The 19,214-nt window shown below is 38.6% G+C and overlaps 1 protein-coding gene across 4 annotated transcripts in view; it reads right to left on the reverse strand.

Moving 5' to 3' along the window:
• The window catches only part of ELP3 (elongator acetyltransferase complex subunit 3), a 101,262-nt gene that overhangs the window by 16,561 nt on the left and 65,487 nt on the right, over positions 1 to 19,214 (reverse strand). For all 4 annotated transcript variants that reach the window (XM_045880076.3, XM_064585339.1, XM_045880075.3 and 1 more), the window contains 4 exons: positions 14,750 to 14,840; positions 11,443 to 11,508; positions 9,734 to 9,961; positions 8,458 to 8,539 (listed from right to left, as the gene is read on the reverse strand). In XM_045880076.3, coding sequence (XP_045736032.1) covers positions 8,458 to 8,539; positions 9,734 to 9,961; positions 11,443 to 11,508; positions 14,750 to 14,840 — 467 coding nt within the window. The remainder of the gene's footprint in view (positions 1 to 8,457; positions 8,540 to 9,733; positions 9,962 to 11,442; positions 11,509 to 14,749; positions 14,841 to 19,214) is intronic.

Raw genomic sequence — 19,214 nt, forward strand, 5'->3', positions numbered from 1 at the left:
ATTGTGACTGTAACTAATGCCACTGAACTGTATACTTAAAAATGGTTATAATGGTCAATTTTATGTCATATATAATTTACTACCTCCCCAAATTAAAAAAAAAAGACTTTAAGGTTTATTAACTATTTTCAGGTGTCTGTGGGGGGATAGATATCTCTAAAGAGAAACCATGTACCCTCAGCCCAAAGATAGTCTTCCATATTCCATAACCTAGAAGAAAGATATAAATGGCCAATATCATAGATCTAAAGGATCAGATAGGATTTAGATAGGCTTGTAAAGGGAAATACACAAATGTCCTCATGGAAGACAGATGGCAGACAAAAGATCAGATGCAGGGGCTACTTGTGGGGGCCTGCCAAAGTCTGCTTAGGACAGTATTAGGTATAATGGTGCTGCCAAGACTGGCTCTATGAAAATCTGATATTGGGTTTGGGATAAGAACCCTTGAACCTATGTATGCTCAAAGAGAGTCCATCTTGGGAGAAGGCTAAATGAAGTTTCCTGTAGAAAGGGACTGTATGCCTGTTAATTTCAAGTTAATGAAAATGTATTTAACTTAGTAGGCAAAAATGGCTGTCACCAGATCCTCTCTTTAAGAGTGGATGTATTTCCTCTCCCTTTAAATCTGGGCTGGCCCAATGACGCTGGTAACCAACAGAATGGGGCCTAAGTCACACTGTGGTAGGCAGTCTCTAAGATGACTCCCAAAGGTCACTGTCTACTGGTATTCAGTCTTACACAATCCCTTCCCCTTGAGGGTGGGCTGGACTTGACTCTCTTCTAAGACTAGGTACAAGGACTGTGGCTTCCATCTTAAGGGGCTCTCTGTCTCTGTGATCACTCTACTGAGGGAAGCAAGCTGACATATGATGAGCAGCCCTATAGAGAGGCCTATGTGGCATGGTGAGGAACTGTGGCCCTAAGACCAACAGCCTGTGAGGAATTGAAGAAGCCTGCCAAAACCACATGGTAAACCTGGCAGTAGATCTTTCAACCCCAACTGAATCCTGAAATGATTATATCCCCAGCTGATACCTTAACTGCAGCTTTATGAGATACTATGAGCCAGAGGTACCCAGCTAAGTCACTTCTAGATTTCTGACCTACAGAAACTGTGAGATAACTGCTTGTTCTTTCCAGCCACTAAGTTTTGTGGTTATTTATTACACAGAAACAGATAATGAATATAAGATGTTCTGGGACTTCTAAGTCCAAGTCTTTGTTCCCTTCCTCTTAGAGCCCAGCCTTTCATGCTATGGGACATGCAAGTCATTTGGAGAAGAACCAAGGTGCTCATGTTGACAGTCTCAACTGAGCACCTGCTACAGGCTAGAAGTGAGACTCCAGACAAGCCAACCTAGTCAGTTTACAGCCATTTAAGCCACCCCAGCTAAGGCTCTAGACATCGTGAAACAGAAATGAGCAATCCCTTCTATGCCCTGCTGAATTTCTGACCCACAGAATCACCAAGAAAATAAAACGGCTGTTCTGTTAGGCCATCAAATTTTGGTGTGGTGTGTTACACAACAAGAAATAAACCAAAACAATCACTAATTAGTAGGATTCGCAGTAAGAGATAACAGAGCACACAGGATCTAGATCTGGGGCTTCTGGACTGGTATACCAAATATCAGTGATTCATTCATAAATACTAGACAAACTGGACAACTGGATGCTCAGAGAGGGAGAGGATGGGGGGGAGGGGCATAAGGAAACATTATATCCCACGGCCACTATCTAAAACCCTAAATCTACCAGGTAATGTCTTGGAAATGTGAGCTATTAGTCAGAGACAGCTGACCAAAGAATAAAAAAATTCCCTGTGTTATGTCCTGTTGGCATTAGAAATGCTTAAACTAAAAGACTCCATAAAAGCAGTATCTTAGTTGCTAAGGAAGGCAGCATCAATGTTTTCCAGCATTATTTAGTGATCTGCTCACCCAAAGAGGGGAGAATCTGCCAAATCCTTGCCTCTAATAGATCTAAAAGAGGAAAGTTTCATCAAATTGAATGGATTATAGCAATGTCAAATATTTACAGAAAAGAACGGTACTCATCATATGAAAGTTATATTGATAAGGCGTTAACAGTGCAACAAACTATAAACAGATTTTGTGACAGACAGCAGATGATGAGTAGTCTAGACTAGACCACTTTGGAGAAGGCGTCCTTCCTCAGAAAAAAGCCTGTGAAGTGTCTAACTTTACAATTAAGGCAGTCATTTCTATCCAAGCTTCCAGACCTCTTGGGAATATTATTAGGAGCCACGTGACATAACACTATTCCTCTTCCCAAGCAGAAGCACAGTCGTAATTCCCAATATCCAAAAACTAAGAGGAACAAGAATGGGGAGAAAAAGCATACAAATGTGTGTCAACATTAGGAAGGCTGTCCTCCGGGACGCTCATGTGCACATTTCTGAGGCACAAGGAAACCTGCCAGCAAGGACCTGGGAAGAGCAACAGCACTTGCCAGATGCTGTTCCTCAAGGGTCAACAAGCTACTACCTCCCTGGATCACTAGCTTCGGCCTAGGAAACTTCACCATATTCAGTTGCTGACACGATCCAAACAGTGAAAACTCACTAGTGGCTTATTCAGGAATACTTGAAAAACATGCTTTAATTAATATAGTCATGAGATCCCAAGAGAGGAATGAGTATAATGCACTTGATATGCAAAGTATTTTTACAATCTGGTACCTGATTCATCTACAAATGAATAAATGTCAAGTCAGGGAATAAAGAGTCCTGAGAGAAGATGAGCAACAATGCTCCACAGTCCAGTGGCAATACAGACACCAATTAGCCAACAGTTAGCTAATTTCTTATCTAGGAAAATAGTATATTATGTCATCAATGCTAGTCTGATTAATAATGATGCTAAAATTAAGAAAATCCTGGTAGCAAAGCAATATTTTATGTTGTATCTATTGTCTTTAAAAAGAAAGACATTGGGGTGCCTGGGTGGCTCAGTCATTAAGCAACTGTCTTCGGCTCAGGTCATGATCCCAGGGTCCTGGGATCGAGCCCCACATCAGGCTCCCTGCTCAGTGGGAAGCCTGCTTCTCCCTCTCCCGCTCCCCCTGCTTGTGTTCCCTCTCTTGCTGTGTCTCTGTCAAACAAATAAATAAAATCTTTAAAAAAATAAAATAAAGATATTAGGCACCACCATGATAAAATCCTGTGGGAACATGAAACAAAAAAGAAGTATGTATAATTGTTAGAATACCGAAGTGGGAGAAATAGAGGAATATACAGAACTCTAACAATGTGCATTTAATTAGGGGGATAATTTATTAAAAGAGAAATTATGTAAAGGGATGAGACAAAAAAAAGAGCAAACCATCTCTTCCCTTCCGTTCTGAGAAGTGCTATGCACATACGCACATGTGGCAGAGATCGGTTTGCCTTTGGCAGGCTTCCTGAGTCTATCAGCAAACAGATAAGCCAAAATGAGGAAAAGCTTTTCTAGGCATTTTGGTAAGGATTATGAGTCCATTACCAGACAGATCTAGTTACAAATGCATGCTTCTTTTCACCTAGATTATCATGCAAGAATAAAACTATCTTCACCTTAAATTAAGGGAGAAGGGTTGCCGCCTGGAATACAGGTGAAGTTTCTGGGGTCCAATAAGTAGATCTAAGCCATTTGTAGTTTAATGAAACCAAATGACTGTTATTTTCTGCCCATATATCATTAAACACTGGCTCTGGGGCACCAGACCATTAATCTCGGTCCTAGGAAACCATATTGGCTTATATAAGGCACAAGCATGTTGATGTTTTTTCACTGGTAGGAATTGTAGATGTAGTTTTAGAATCATATTCTGAGCATCATGATTTAGAATGATCTCATCTCCACAAGGACTCATTTACTCACTCTATATTTAAGGTTTAAGGTTTACTCACCCTGTATATCTATCTTCTTCCCTTCCCTCTTCTGTGCCTGTTTAATGGGTTTAAACAAAATGGCTAACAGTCTCTGACTTCAGTGATTTCTGTCATCAACCATTCGGACGTTTTCCTCATTTCTCACCACCACTGTGTGATCTATCAGCCTTGTACAATTCTTGGCCAATGGCCATATTAATTTTCTACTTGAAAGAACACAAATAGAATACTGCTTATGACGAAGGTACTAGGGGCAGCTTGGGGAATAGCTGTTTGTCTTAATGCATAGCAATTAGCTTGGCAAACAGAAATGGTAACATGATTGGATCTGATACCTAGCCAAAATTGCCAAAAGAAAAAAAAATCATTCTGTTGGGGGTATTAAGTGGCTTTTTAAATAGTAGCTATCAACAGTTATATTTGCCCTTTTGGAAATGGTACGGGCAGTTTCACATCAGAGATCTCCAGTTTCCATGGTGATTATTAGTGATGGCATTTCAAATGTTGTAGTTAGGTTCTACAGTATAATCACTTGCACTTTACACCGTAAGACAGGGAAGAGAAAAAACTGCTTCATCTTAACATATCAGAAAGAATATTCATCATCCACATAAACATCATGGCTTTTAAGTAGATACAATTTGTTAATCTTAAACAGATGTATGTTGATAGAAACCACATGAGGAAGTTCGGGAGATACTAAAGCACTTGGACATAATGGGGACTAATTAATCGCTTAGATATTTAGCAGTAATTAACTGCTTACACATTATTTTGTAAACTGGTTGTTCTTATCCTATCGATTTACCCATTTTTGTATGTAGAAAAAGATTATCTTCTTATTCTGAGGCAATTAATCATGAATTGAGATGTAAGTAGAGAGAAAAATTTATCTTCTTCCTTCTACAGTTAAGGATAACCTGTGGGGTGAAGGCTGAGTTAGCTGTGCAGTCCAGTAGCAACATCTCTCAAAGACAGGGCAGCATCTTGTACTCCTCTGCCCTCTCAGCACTGGTTCCTTGAACTTAGGAGATACTCAATGCACTTGGTAATTTTGATGCTGATGAAGCTAAACATTTCATTTTTGCTTTAATTTTTACATTTAGAGTTGATGGTTAACTTTAAAACACAGTTTACTAAGACAAATATACATACTTAAAAAATAGAATGAATAATCTTACAAGTCTAAGAAAGTGCTTCATTTGACTCCAATAAACAAGAAAATTTTCCACTTTCTCATGTAGCTATAAAGTTAATCTTTTTAAAAAAGGGATCAATCAGCTGTAAAATACTCTAGAAACAAAATATACTGAGGTAACAAAGATAAAAACTGATTTGTTTTTAATAGGGAAAAATAGAACACATGGGAGTGTTTCTCACTAGTGTTTCAAATCAGATCTGCTGTGCAGTTAATCATACTGTCTAGAGGTGGAATCAAAGATTATAAATCCAAGTAACAGAAAATCTGCTGGCAAGTTGAGGGGAAGTCATAATGAATCAGAATGTAATTAAACAAAAACTCTACATAAGTGCATTACTCTTACAGTCACAGTAACCAGAATGATAAATGACCTGTCTCTCCCTTGCTCAAGCTACTAGTTATGCCAGGACAGAATATCTAGGCCACTACTGTGTACAAGAGCCTACAGACCAGAACAAGGATGGATTTACAAATCAAGGACAAGGTCAGAAAAAAACACAGGACGGTCACAAAATATCACCAAATTGTGACTGAAGTCAATATGCATCCATCCACAAATCATGGATAGGATAATCTACCTATGGGAACCTGTATAATTTTAATCATCAAATACCCAATGTACAAGGAGACAGAACTCAATTACTAATGAAATTGAAGGGCTTCCTAACATGGTTTCAGAAAAGAATCTACTTAAGATGTATTCAGTAAAACATAACCGGTTACTCTGAGCACTAAAAGAGATGAAGATACTGAGGGGCAGAGTTCTAGACTCTAGAACTGTAAAAGATGGTTAACCTACCTCTCTTGTTTTTAGTAAGGAAAGAAAGGTCCATGGAGATCAAGTGAAATTATCCAAGATCACAAGGAGTGCTACTGTCAACACAGGAATGGAATCCAATCCTCCCCTGCCACATGTCTCCTATACAGCACATCTAATGACGCACTGTGATAAGTGTAGTACACAAACACCACTGTGATCACAGAGTTTTTCATTCCAAGGATCAATTTATGGAGAAAAGCTGTTTGACTTTTTGCAAAAATGAATTAAAACACATACATACACACACACACCCATTGTACTCAAAGCAGAAAAACCAAAGTAAAAAATGAACAAACATGGAAGGATAAAAGCAACATTAAAGACATGTGATAATAATATATTAAATCTGCACTACTCAAAGTTCTGAATAATGGACATCTCAGGTGTCTGATTCAGAAACTTAACTGGAACAATAATATATTTCTAAATTAGAGAAATAAAATGCATCATACAAAGAGCAAATGTTCTTGGCTTTTTCGTTTGAAAGATGATCAGATGTTGAATAAAAGAGAAAGTCAAGGCCCTATGTGCTTTCCTCAATAGAAAGCAATGGTCCAGCTTACAGACTAGAGTGACAGAAGAACTCACTTTGGTTCAAAAAGACAATTCAGGACTGCTCCTACAGAAACCCACTGGCCAAAAGAAACTCCCTATACAGAAATCTAGTGGTCCTATTGTAGACTGCTGATAAGGGGAAAGGTTCTTCCCTGCTATTTTCAGTAAGTCTCTTATTATTTTAAAAATTCTACAGGCAGATGATCTGAAATTGAGCTATTATTCAGATTATGATAAAAAGCCAGGAAGAGGACAGATGCTGATTTCTACTTAGAAAGACACCCTGCTCATAAAAAACAGAAACTGAGGCTCTTACGGGTAACTGAATAGAACCTCAGGCAAGTCAGGGGCCCTCTGTGCATATAACATTTCTAAAATAAGATATATATTATGAAGGCTAATGAAATAATGTGGAGAAGTGATAGAATACCAATGCTCTTTAGTTTTAAAATTGATGATGTTCCTACAGATACCAGAAAACTATGTGATTGCATAGCCGACTGTGGGAGGGCAGGCACCGCCAGGGCCACTGAGAGTATCCTGACCTTAATGATTTCAAAGAGAATATGAAAACCTTGCTGATACTCAAAGTGTGGTCTGAAGAGACGATCGGCATAGGTATCACTGAGAGCTGGTTAGAAATGCAGACTCTCAAGCCCCATCCCAGACTGAATCAGAATCTGCATTCCAACAAGATCTCCAGGTGAAGCACAAGCATATTGAAAGCTTGAGAAGTACGGTGCTGAAAACACTGACAGTGCTCTAGCAAAAGGGACCACTGAAATTTCAGGTGCTTTCAACCCTCCACAGATGTGTGTGGAAGGAGTCCTGAGTCAGGCTGGCCCTCTCCTGGTACCAGGAAAGGTTGACTTCTGAACAACCACAGGTTAAACAGTTGAGAGGTAAACATTTTTTATTACAAATATCAGTATCAATCAGGTGAGCCTCATTTAGTTCCCTCTTCTTTAGTGAAATTAAAGATAACAGACGAAAATATATAAAGCTAGCCATGTTAAGAAATGTTTTACTAATCTGTCTGGATAATGCCAAAAACCATAGCCAGACTAAATGATTAAGTGAGCCTGGGTCATCACATTTTTGTAATTATAATTGTTAATACCTAGGCAAGGGTATTGATTTATTGATTAGCAACAACTTATTGATTTAAAAAAAAACGATTTCAACTTTCATTTTTAGAAAAGATTATTTAAAAGATCTTAAAAGAAAATAATCGGCCTTTAAGAGAGAATGTTTTCTAATGGGAGAACAAATGCTGGAGGAAAAACAACCTATATTCTGATCATGGCTTTCCCCATGTTAGCTTCTTATTGGGAACAGCAATTTTTGTAAGGATATAGTCCTAAAGTGTAGGAATGAAACGGTGTATATGTTATTTTTGCTCCATTCATACCAGAATTTCCTTTTCGTGCCGACTTCCCCAATTATCTGATGTCCTAGACAAAGTATGGGGAAACTTCCGAATAGGGGAAAGCGGTTTCCCAGAAGCAAAGTTACTGAGGGCAGTATTTAAGGAGCAAAGAACTCTACCTTTAAACAACTTGTACTGGCACCTGAGGTTCCATTTTAAGTTTCTGAACAACAATATTGGTAATGGCCATATTGGTTTACTTTTTCTTGGATCCTTATCACCAAATTTCATTTTCCCAGACAGAGTAACTGGGCACAAAGCGCAAGAGAAGAAATGACCGTGACAACTAGTGGGATAGACAGATGACTGGTGTGAAAGACAGCAAGGAAGACAGGATCCAGATTATTGGTCTTGCCACTCAAGAGATGGAGTGCTTCTGAAACTATGCCACCAAAACTGCTCGTAGGAATTCTGTGTTTGACCACAAGTCTTTCACTATTATATGCTGCCCAACTGTGAATAATCATAAATAGGGGCAAGAGAGGCCTGAGATCGTTTTAATTGTGATACCAGTTAAAAATGTGAATGAATCATGAACTCTGTCTTCCCCTAGTTACCTGATATCACAGCTATTTTCCCAGATCCGTGTTCTTCTCTAGCTATTCTTTCTGCCTCCTCCATCAGCAGCATGCCAAATCCCTGGAAAGAGCAAAAGAGGGGTCAGGGAATTAAGGAAGGAAGGAAGTCATTAAGAAGGATCTGTAAAACAAAAAGGTTAATATTCAGTAGTTGCTAAAATCTGCTAAATAAGAGTGACAAAAAAAAATTATGGGGATAAGAAAAGAGAAACCATTCAATTATACCAAAAATACACTGTAGCAGACTAGGCAATAATTTTGCAACAAAAGCCATCAAAAGGTATTCTGTAGATGATGTAACCTCATCACAGGAAGGGGGCAATTGTCTCTCAACTTCCGTCTCTTTTTAAATAAGCTCTAGGCAATCTCCAGGTGATTAAGTCTGGGGTATCTAATCTTGTATCTATTAGTCACCCCTCCAATTTCTAAAAGGTTTTTGAAACCAGGCAATATTCTTAAATCACCAAGTTAGAGATTTACGCTATATCCACCATTAGTGATTTAAGCCATTTTCTGGAAACTTGAAAAAGTGAGTTATTTATTTAAGTTGTTTGTGGGGAGTGGAATAGCATTCCACTATATATCAGATTTAGCTTGCATCTATGAAGAACTTTAATATTTCACAAGTGCTTTTACATTATCATGGGCTTTGATTTCATAATACATAGTTGAATCATAAGAAATTGCTGGTATTACACCATTTCTGACTTTCAAAAATAGCAATTTCATATGGTTCAATCTAATACTATATTCTACTTGACTGAGTCTCAAATTTGCCTCTCACTCCTCCCCTCTCACACCCAAAAGGTTACAACTTGGGAGAGAAAATATCCCTGAACATAAAATATTAGCTCCTTGGTTTCTGTACTTGCCTTTCCCCCTTCCTCCTTCCTCTTTCACTGTCTCTTCCTCTGCCCCCTCCCTCCACCCATTCTTTTTCACTTTTCCTCCTTTGGGCAATTTCTTTCTCCTTCCTTCATTCCTTCCTTATGAATCTATTTTTGAGAGAGAGAGAGTGCACGTGCCTGTGAGAGTGAGCAGCGTAGGGAGGGCTGGGGGGGAGGAGGGGCAGAGGGAGAGCGAGAATCTCAAGCAGGCTCCAAGATCAGCACAGAGCCCAATGCGGGGCTCGTTCTCATGACCCTGAGATCATGACTTGAGCTGAAATCAAGTCAGATGCTTAACTGACTGAGCCACCTAGGCACCCCTGGGCAATTTCTTAATTACAGTCAAACAGAAATGGAATACAGCATACCTGATGCTGAAATTTAGTAGGATCTCGACTGCTCACAGGAACTACACTTCCATACACATGCAGCTCTCGAACTATGGAAACACCTCCAACCAATTCAAAACGGAAGGTTTCCTCTGAACACTTTCGTAATCGCAGGAGGCCAATCAATATGTCTTGATCTGGGTCTTCATATGATAGGAATGTTTCCCAGCCACCATTTGCAACATAATCTCTCCTTACCAATTCAATCTGTTTAATAAAAATTAAAAATGTTTTTAAATTAGAGAACAAAATTCACTGTTACAAGTATTTATTTAGGCTAATATACCCAATTAAGGATAAAGAATGAATAATCATGAATTATGTTTCTTTTTACTTGTCTACTCTCACATATCAATGATTAAATAAGAGTTCATGCCTTGTTCATGGAATATTATAAAAGGAAAACATATTTGAACTTCATTAACCTTGAGATTCTTGCAGAGATCTGGCTTAGTAAATGCTTCTATGTACTTAAATCTTTGATCCTCCACAAAGAGTCTCTAAGGTAAAATTACACATTATATCACATGTGTAGCTCTTGCGAGCACCACTGAGCCCCAGAACAGTCAGGTGGCTCAATAGTTTCATTTCCTGGCCTTTACCTCTTCCATTAAAACCTGCTTTTGGGGGAAAAAAATGTGTTATTGATCACTTGTTTCTTGATGGGATTTTAAGAAAGTATGGCATCCCTTTAAAGGGATGAGCCCTTTAAAACATTCTGCCTAGTTAGTTACAAAATTAAAACATTAAAGAAAATCAAGCACTGGAAAGTAGCTTTTGGGGGAAGCTCTTGTGGTAGCAATCTACATAGGCTTTTGACTCACTCATTGTTCAAGTGGCCCTTGAATTTTGCATCTATATAAGCAATATGTAACAGTATGCACAGAGAAACCTACATATGGTCACACCCAGACACATTCCAAAAACAGGCAGATAGTACGAGTAGTGAGGTGAACAATTCAGACTAATGCTTATGTTTCTTCTCAAACTTAATGTTTGCTAACTAACTGGATTGCAAATGAATTTGGAAAAACTATTAACTGTGTTTGGGTCTACTTTTTTCCTCAAAAGGTCCCAAATGTTAAAAATATCAATGCAGGTGTCATCTAGTCTTTCTCAAATGGGGTTCCACAAGAGAGTTAACTCCCACAGGAAATGTGGCACATAGCTAGGCATTATAGGTATATAGGAGAGAAGTTAGCTCTCTGTACAAACAATAAATACTTTTGGGCATTACACTTAAGTTTTGTGGAACCCCTGTTGATAAGGGCCCATCTATTGATTTGACTACCACCAATGGTGTAGAATTTAATAGTTGTACATGCAGAAATAAACATCACATCCAGCTCTACCTGAAGGTAACCACTATGTCACTTGTGACCGGTGGCTGATACCATATTGGATGGCGCAGATTATAGAACATTTCCAACCCTGCAGAAAATTCTGGTGGATTGTGCTGATCCAGAATGAAGCTCAGACTTGGTTTTCCTAGCCTGGCTCTTCTACAATTCACCCACCCTCATATTTGCCTTTCCTGTCTTGACATCCATATCTGATCGTCAATTACACATTGCTTAGTTTACTTATTAACTTCTAGGGATCAGTCCTGTTGGTTAGAAAGTGTGGGTCCAGCCTTGCCAAATATTTATGAACAGGACCCAAACTCTCTATAAAATGAAGAAACTAACCTGGTATGGCCGTACTTTGTGATGAATTTCCTGGATTCCAACCTCTCTGGTTCTTACATCTCGACACTGCCAAAAAAGGTGGAGGAGAGGGGCAAATACAAAACTGGTAACTAATTCAATTTTTATTCACATCTTTCCACCAAACCCTGGGCTCAAAATTAAGTTTGGACAGAATTTACAATGAGAGAAAAACAACTAAATTTAAAAATAAAACCATCTTTAATAAATCTGAGGATGGGGGAAATAAAGTATAAAGTTAGTACAGTAATGCTTTAAAAACAAGCTTAGAATTCTGAGATCAATATATAATACTCAAAGTAAATAACATAGGTGCTAAAATCTGAAAATAGTTTTACCCAGGGGATATAACTGTACCTGAATGTACAATCCAAAACTACGTCTTCACCATCACCATGTTTGTATCATTTTAAAATGTCAAAAAAAGGGATGCTCAAAGACAGCTGTGCTTTTTTTTTTTTTTTTTGCAGAGAAGGGCATTGTGGAAGAAAGGATGGGAGAAAGGATGGGAGGAAGGAAGGGAGGAAAAAAGGAAGAAAAGAAGGAACCCAGAGCTATTTATTATACAGTCTGAACCACAGTCACGAGAGCATCACTAGGAGGCACAGAGCTGCCTGCAGATGATACACATGCAATGCCTAGTCTCTGCAAGGCCAAGCTCATGTGATGAGACTCTCACTTCTATTCCACAACCCAGTGTGCATACTACATAGCCTGGCATTTATAATTACAAAGTCCTTACAGTATTCCATTATATGTCCTATGGTCTATTTTCCCCTACAGAATAAACTGTAAAAATCATTGTCAGGATTCTAACATTTTCTACCTGTGAGAAAAGATCATCCTAGGAAATGTGATGATGTCATGCAAGCTATATTACTAAAATAGCATATTTATGAAGTACTGTTATATACGTATAGAATTCCATGAGAAAAATAAGAGCTCGTTATTCAGCTCTGTAAAAACAAAGCTATTTCCATGTCCCAGGAGCCAGTCCAAGATAATGCCTTGCTGATGTGGATTCTATGAACTCAAAAATTAATATAGCAAACAAAGATCACAAGTCTCTGTAATTACAAATCTATTACATTTAGATGTTGTCTTTTATTTATTTATTTATTTAAAAGATTTTATTTATTTATTTGACAGAGAGATACACAGCGAGAAAGGGAACACAAGCAGAGAGAGTGGGAAAGGGAGAAGCAGGCTTCCTGCTGAGCAGGGAGCCTGATGTGGGACTCGATCCCAGGACCCTGGGACCATGACCTGAGCCGAAGGCAGATGTTTAACTACTGAGCCACCTGGGTGCCCTTGATGTTGTCTTTTAGCTACAGCAGTTCTATATAGTAGTTTGCATGTGAACAGGCCATAGTTACATGCTTTTAATGAACACCTGCATGCCTTTGGGAGGGGGGCTATGAGATAATGCCTTTTTTGGCAGGGGGAGGGTCAGACGGAGAGGGTGAGGGTGAGAGAATCCCAAGCAGACTCCATGCCCAGCATATAAGCCTGGCATGGGGCCTGATCCCAAAGCCCTGAGATCACAGGCCAAGCCAAAACCAAGAATCAGAAACTTAACTGAGCCACTCAGGTGCCAGGAGAATGTTTTTTAAAAAGCAGAGATTGGTGTGTGCTTATATTCTGATAAGACATTGCCTATGTGAACTAGATGTCTTTGGGCTATCACTGATTTTCAGTCTTCCCAGTTTAAGAGAGGCTATCAAGGTTTAAAAGGGATACTGGGTTAAAGATGATAGCTAGATGATGAGATTATCAGGATAACCAGGCCAGGTCAGTCACTTTGGCTGTGGTATTCTCAGAGAACAGAGGAGCTGGAAGATAAGGGCAGCTGGAAACTGGGAAGCAGAACAGGCATACAGTCTTGTTTGGTGCTTGCTATTAATTACTACAAATAACATTTGCTATTTTTCTTTTTTTTTTTTAATTTTTTTTTTTTTTTTTTTTAAGATTTTATTTATTTGCGAGAGAGAGAATGAGAGACAGAGAGCATGAGAGGGAGGAGGGTCAGAGGGAGAAGCAGACTCCCTGCCGAGCAGGGAGCCCGATGCGGGACTCGATCCTGGGACTCCAGGATCGTGACCTGAGCCGAAGGCAGTCGCCTAACCAACTGAGCCACCCAGGCGCCCCAACATTTGCTATTTTTCTAGAACTTAAAATTTTTTTTTTTAAAGAATAAGCCAATCATGTTCACAAACTCTTCTTTGGACAAACAATTTTCTGAAAAGTTTTCTCCATAATAATTTGACTGAAAGAATAAAATGTCTTGGGCAAGTCCACAAACATGATATGCAATCCTCAAGACGATGTCTCTCAAAGTGTGGTCCATGTTTCGATTGTGCATGAGAATATCCCACAGCTCCATCCCAGACCTGGTAAAACAAATTGCTGAAGGCAGAGCCCAGGAATCAATGCTCAGGCCATGACCCCCACTCCTGGCTTTTTCTCTTTAGCAGCTCTAAGGAGTTTCTAGGGCTCTGTGAATTTATGCCATAATCACCTTACTGTGATTTAAGAGTTATCTGCAGAGACTGTCACAGATTCCTGAGCTCTTTTGTAACTTTCAGGGTCAGTAGAACGATGTTTAATAAATATCTGCAGAAGAAGTAAGTACCTGAACAAACATGGGGGTGGAGTGGGGCAAGGCACACTGGACTATGTGGGCAACAGCACTGTTTGGTAATCATTTTACACAGTAGTAAACCTTGTTTCTTCAAATGTACACTCATACAGTCTATCACCACTAGTCAAGAATCGAACACCCAGGGGTGTTCAGTCGGTTAAGCGGCTGCCCTTGGCTCAGGTCATGATCCTGGGGTCCTGGGATCGAGCCCCACGTCCGGCTCCCTGCTCAGTGGAGAGCCTGCTTCTCCCTCTCCCTCTGCCTGCCACTCTGCCTGCTTGTGCTATCTCTCTGTCAAATAAATAAATAAAATCTTTAAAAAAAAAAAATTGAACACCCAATACTTCAAAAGAAAGAAAAAAAGAAATACTTCAAAATTTAAAAAAGAGAGTTGAGCACACACAGTTGGCATCTGAGCAGGTGAAAAAGCAATCCTTAAATCAGCAAACCTACACCCCTTTGGAAGAAAGCAGAGGGGTGTAAGGGATAAGATGCAGCCTTTGCAAGCAGTAGTTTCAACTTCATGTTACAGAGTAAGAATGCCTTCAAATGAAACTTTTTGACCAAACTTGTGAGTCTGTAAGTATGTATCAAAGTGTTTTGTGTTTCAGATTACTTTGATCTTAACGGTTAAGGTCAGACTCTTACCTGTATTCCAAGGTCCTTCATTCTTGCAAATGCCAGCTCTCTCAAATTACCATGCTCTACTCCTGAACTGACTAAGGGCATTGGAATATCTCTGCAAAAGAAAAACATCAGCTGTTGTAAAATATAAATAATTCTCTACAGCAGTAAGGCAGGGATATTAAATAAAAAAAGGAAACAAAAACCTACAAAGCAGATCAGAAAAGCAGAATATTCTAAACAGGAAGCAAGGTTCAGAGCTTCTCTGTCCCTCTTTTCCCATCCATGAAATCATAATATTCACCTACCACTCAGGGTTTTTGTGAGAAACACCCGATGAAAATCACTTTATAAGATCACAAAGTGTAAAACAAATGTCTGATAACCATCAGTAATGATTTTTGGCTGAAGAGATATATTTGCACTCAGCAAAACAAGAAATACAACTGTCTTTTTAAATATCCGATTTGTTTAAAGAGGAGAAGTAACAATTATTATCAATGCACTTCTTTATTAATAAAGCTTATAAACCCTTGCCCATACAGTTGCTGAATGACAAGTAACCAGGAAGCTCAAAAGCCTGGCTCAGCCAACAACTGGACTCGAAGAATACTCCCTCACCCCTCCCAGTTTCCTAGAAATCTAAATTAGAAGTGACTCTGCATTAGAAGATTAACAGCTTGCCTAAAGATAAGAGGAGATAAATTTTATTTCCTGGCATTAATACAGCATAAAGTGCCAGGCACCAAGGAGATTTCAATCAAAATTTGAAATTATGAGCTTTATTTTAGTAGTCCCCAACACCCTCTTCTAGACAAAAATCAGCATCTGAAGATAAAAGTTAAAAAAAATCTGAATATGCTTAGCACATCTGTTTCCTATTCAAAGACAAGTCCCCAATTTGTTCTGTCTAATATTTGGTTGATTAGAAGAAAGATTTGAAGAATACACCAAATATCTTTTCTTCTCATTTGCTTTTGAATCAACTTGAATCTTTTTCTTCTCTTTTTACTTATCCCTCCAAATGTTAAGTATATACAATTAGCTAATTCACCCATTTGATTCTAGTAAGATATTTCTCACTCACTCAAAAGTATCAAAAGCCAATCAATTAGCATTAAAAGCTATACACGTGAATCTATTAGGCTCTGGAAGCCAGTAGAGTTTCCATTAGACATTACATAAAGCAATGATAAGCCAAAATTCTTTAAGACAATGACACACCAGCGAGTTAAGAGTGAGGGTGATATTAAATAATATATTTTAGAGTGATTAGTTAATATATATGGTTTACTTACAGTTTTTAGTAAAAAAAAAATTAACTTTCTATCTTTGGAACTACAATTTCTTAAAATCAAATATATTTTAAATCAGCAGGGGCGCCTGGGTGGTGCAGTGTTTAAGCAGCCGACTCTTGGTTTCAGCTCAGGTCATGATCTCAGGGTTGTGAGACTGAGCCCTGAATGGGGCTCCGTGCTGAGCGAGCAGTCTGCTGTGACTCTCTCTCCCTCTCCCTCTGCCCCTCCCTGTCATGCTCTCTCTCAAAAAAAAAATCTTTAAAAAAAATAAATTAGTAATCAGATGCAACTAAATGAAGGTTATTGAAGTAAAAAAAATATGGTTTATTTTGGCAAAGAATGTGCAAATATACTGTTTTAAATATTTTACTGTTTCATATTATATAAGCCAAAGTTCAAGTCTTCTAAATGCCCTTTTTTACCCTGAAACATTTTTTTAAGGTTTTATTTGAGAGAGAGAGCGAGCGTGTGCGCAAAAGGTGGCAGAGGGGCAGAGGGAGAGGTTAGAAGCAGATTCCCCACTCAGCTCAGAGCCTGATGTGGGGCTCTGGGGCTTGATCTCAGGACCCTGAGATCATGACCCGAGCTGAAGTCAGATGCTTAACCAACTGAGCCACCCAGGCGCCCCATTTACTCTGAAATATTTTATAAATAACTCACAAATACATGTATTTTCATGACTTACAGGTAAAATTTAAAATCCTGTTATACATGACATTAATCTGATAAAATCACTGGCAATCACTGTTAGTACCCATTAAATGACAGATACATTTGATTCTTGTTATTCACTGTGCTTAAATTCTATAAAGGTGCCATGAGCACTGTATTAGCAATTGCTCAAACACTGCCCCTACAGAAAATGCAGGGTTAGGTTTCTGTGAGACTCAGTCACATTTTCTTCAACTGATCAATACATAACCCTGTTTTATTTTATTTCTGTGTAAAGATACTTTATTTAACATATATCTGATTCATTAACCTAATACTTGTGGCTAGCAGCAGTATAATTCATGCCTTAATGAAGGTCATCTAATATTTATTTTCTTCAGAAGGCTTATTACAGCTTTCTTGTGCTTAGGAATGCTAGACAGCAATTCAGCATTATGCTTGGGGCCATTTTAAACAGCAAAATCAACACAAAGCACAAAAATGGGGAAAATGGGTAATTTAGTAGATTGCAAAAAGGACACCTGTTTACACAGTATCAGAACAAATCTTGTTCCTCATCAACCCTGCAACTACTAGTCTAAAATGCGCCGATGACTCCGGTTTCACCATCCCTATTATGACTGTCAAACTGGTGATTATCTATCATCCCTTCTACATTTATTAGCTGGGCTTGTACTGCAAGGAAGAACTTTCTCTTCTGCATTTACTTATTCACCTATGAACTCATGGATTCCTTTTTTATTCAAAGAGTTGTAATCTGATGCTAATGTTTTTTATTTTGTTGCTTAAATTAGATTTGGCCCGTGGGTATGTATTCAGGCTGGTTTCTGGGTCCTTTTGACATGTCCTCATTCTTTGAATATTTCCTGACTTTCTAGAACAACAAGATGTTCCAGGTTTATTTTGTATGTTTGCTGCTCCAGCCCTGGAACTGGCCATTTTTCCAAGCAGCCCTCATTTCTTTTAGTGAGGAATGGTATTTAAAAATCAAGATCTGGGCACTCACTGTGCTCACTGCTACTGAGTGTCATTGCCTCCAGATTCTCTCAGTGTAAACAACCAAGAAATTTACGTATATACATACATATCTGTATGTGCATATAGGCATTCACATATGCACACACATAAACGTACATCTGTAACTTTTCTATATGTAAATTTTAAAAACCCACGAGTTCATACTGATAGTTACAATTCTAATCCAGTGTTCAATTTTCCACCTTTCATTATTTATAAATCCCTTCAGACAATGAGAAATCTGGCTCTTTTATCTTTATTATATTGACTTATTTGCTAAATCAAATAGTTTATTTGCTCCATGTAACCAATTTCCTAACTACTCAAGCTGCCATCGCTGCACTCTCTACCCTTACTCTCCATTTCTTCAGATGACAGATATGCTGTGGTCAATGCGTCCATGGCATTGCCTCCATCGGTGATGGGAAGGAGAGGTGGGGAGGGGAAGGAGAGATGGGGAGGGAAAGGAAGAACGGGCTCTCTACAAATATTTCTAATAATGAACCAGTACTTTTAAAAGACTAAAATTTTCAAATGAAGTAAACTCTCTAAGGGACTGGTTTTATCATATAGTGTTGTTAAGCAGAATTATATGACCGAAATAATTAACAAGAGGGCTGGCTAATAATTGGTGGGGCCTAGTACAATGACAACAGCCTCTTGTTATGAAACTATTAGTAATTTCAAGATGGTGAAAGCAAAGCATTAAGCCAAGTTCAAGGCCTTATGAGACTACACAGGTCACATGTCCCAGAAGCTAGCTCTAATTACCATGAAGCACAAGTCAGAGAGGACCTGATAATAGAGGGATTTATGATGCTGCTGACAATTCATAAATATCCTTAAATTTATGTCTATCACTACAAAAATGCAACATGGTTTTTTTTTTTTTTAAAGATTTTATTTATTCATTTGAGAGAGAGAGTGCACATGCACAAGTGAGCACAAGCTGGTGTGGAGGGGCAGAGGGAGAGAGAGAAGCAAATGCCCTGCTGAACAGGGAGTCCCGACACGTGGGGCAACCCTGAGATCATAACCTGAGAGGAAGGCAGACGCTTAACTGACTGAGCCACCCAGACACCCACAACGTGGTTTTAATGGTCTTTGGCAGTGACGTGCTTGGAGTATACCAGATGGGAGTTCTTCCTCATTAAGGAATAGCAATGTGGCAATCTCCACTTTCAGTGACAAGGTCTTTTGCAATGAAAACAAAGGGAATTCTATATATCCTGAGCATCTTCTATGTGCAAAGTAGTCTATTAAGCAATCTGGAATATATAAAGATAAACAGATACTGTTATAGTCTTCTAGGAGCTCAAAGCCCAGGTGAGATTACTGACCATCTGAACTCCATCTAGGTAGGAGTTAAAATTATTTTTAGGTTTCTCAATTTGTTTCAATCTAGTTTTACTTTCTTGACTTGAAAAGAGATTACACTCAATAATATTTATTCACTTTTTTATTTCAGTAGGTAACATTTTAAGCTTAGAGGTGCTAATATT

The sequence above is a fragment of the Mirounga angustirostris genome, unplaced genomic scaffold (genome assembly GCF_029215605.1).
Source record: "Mirounga angustirostris isolate CCGP_5_RB_7025 unplaced genomic scaffold, mMirAng1.0.hap1 SCAF_2, whole genome shotgun sequence".
NCBI classification, from domain to species: domain Eukaryota; kingdom Metazoa; phylum Chordata; class Mammalia; order Carnivora; family Phocidae; genus Mirounga; species Mirounga angustirostris.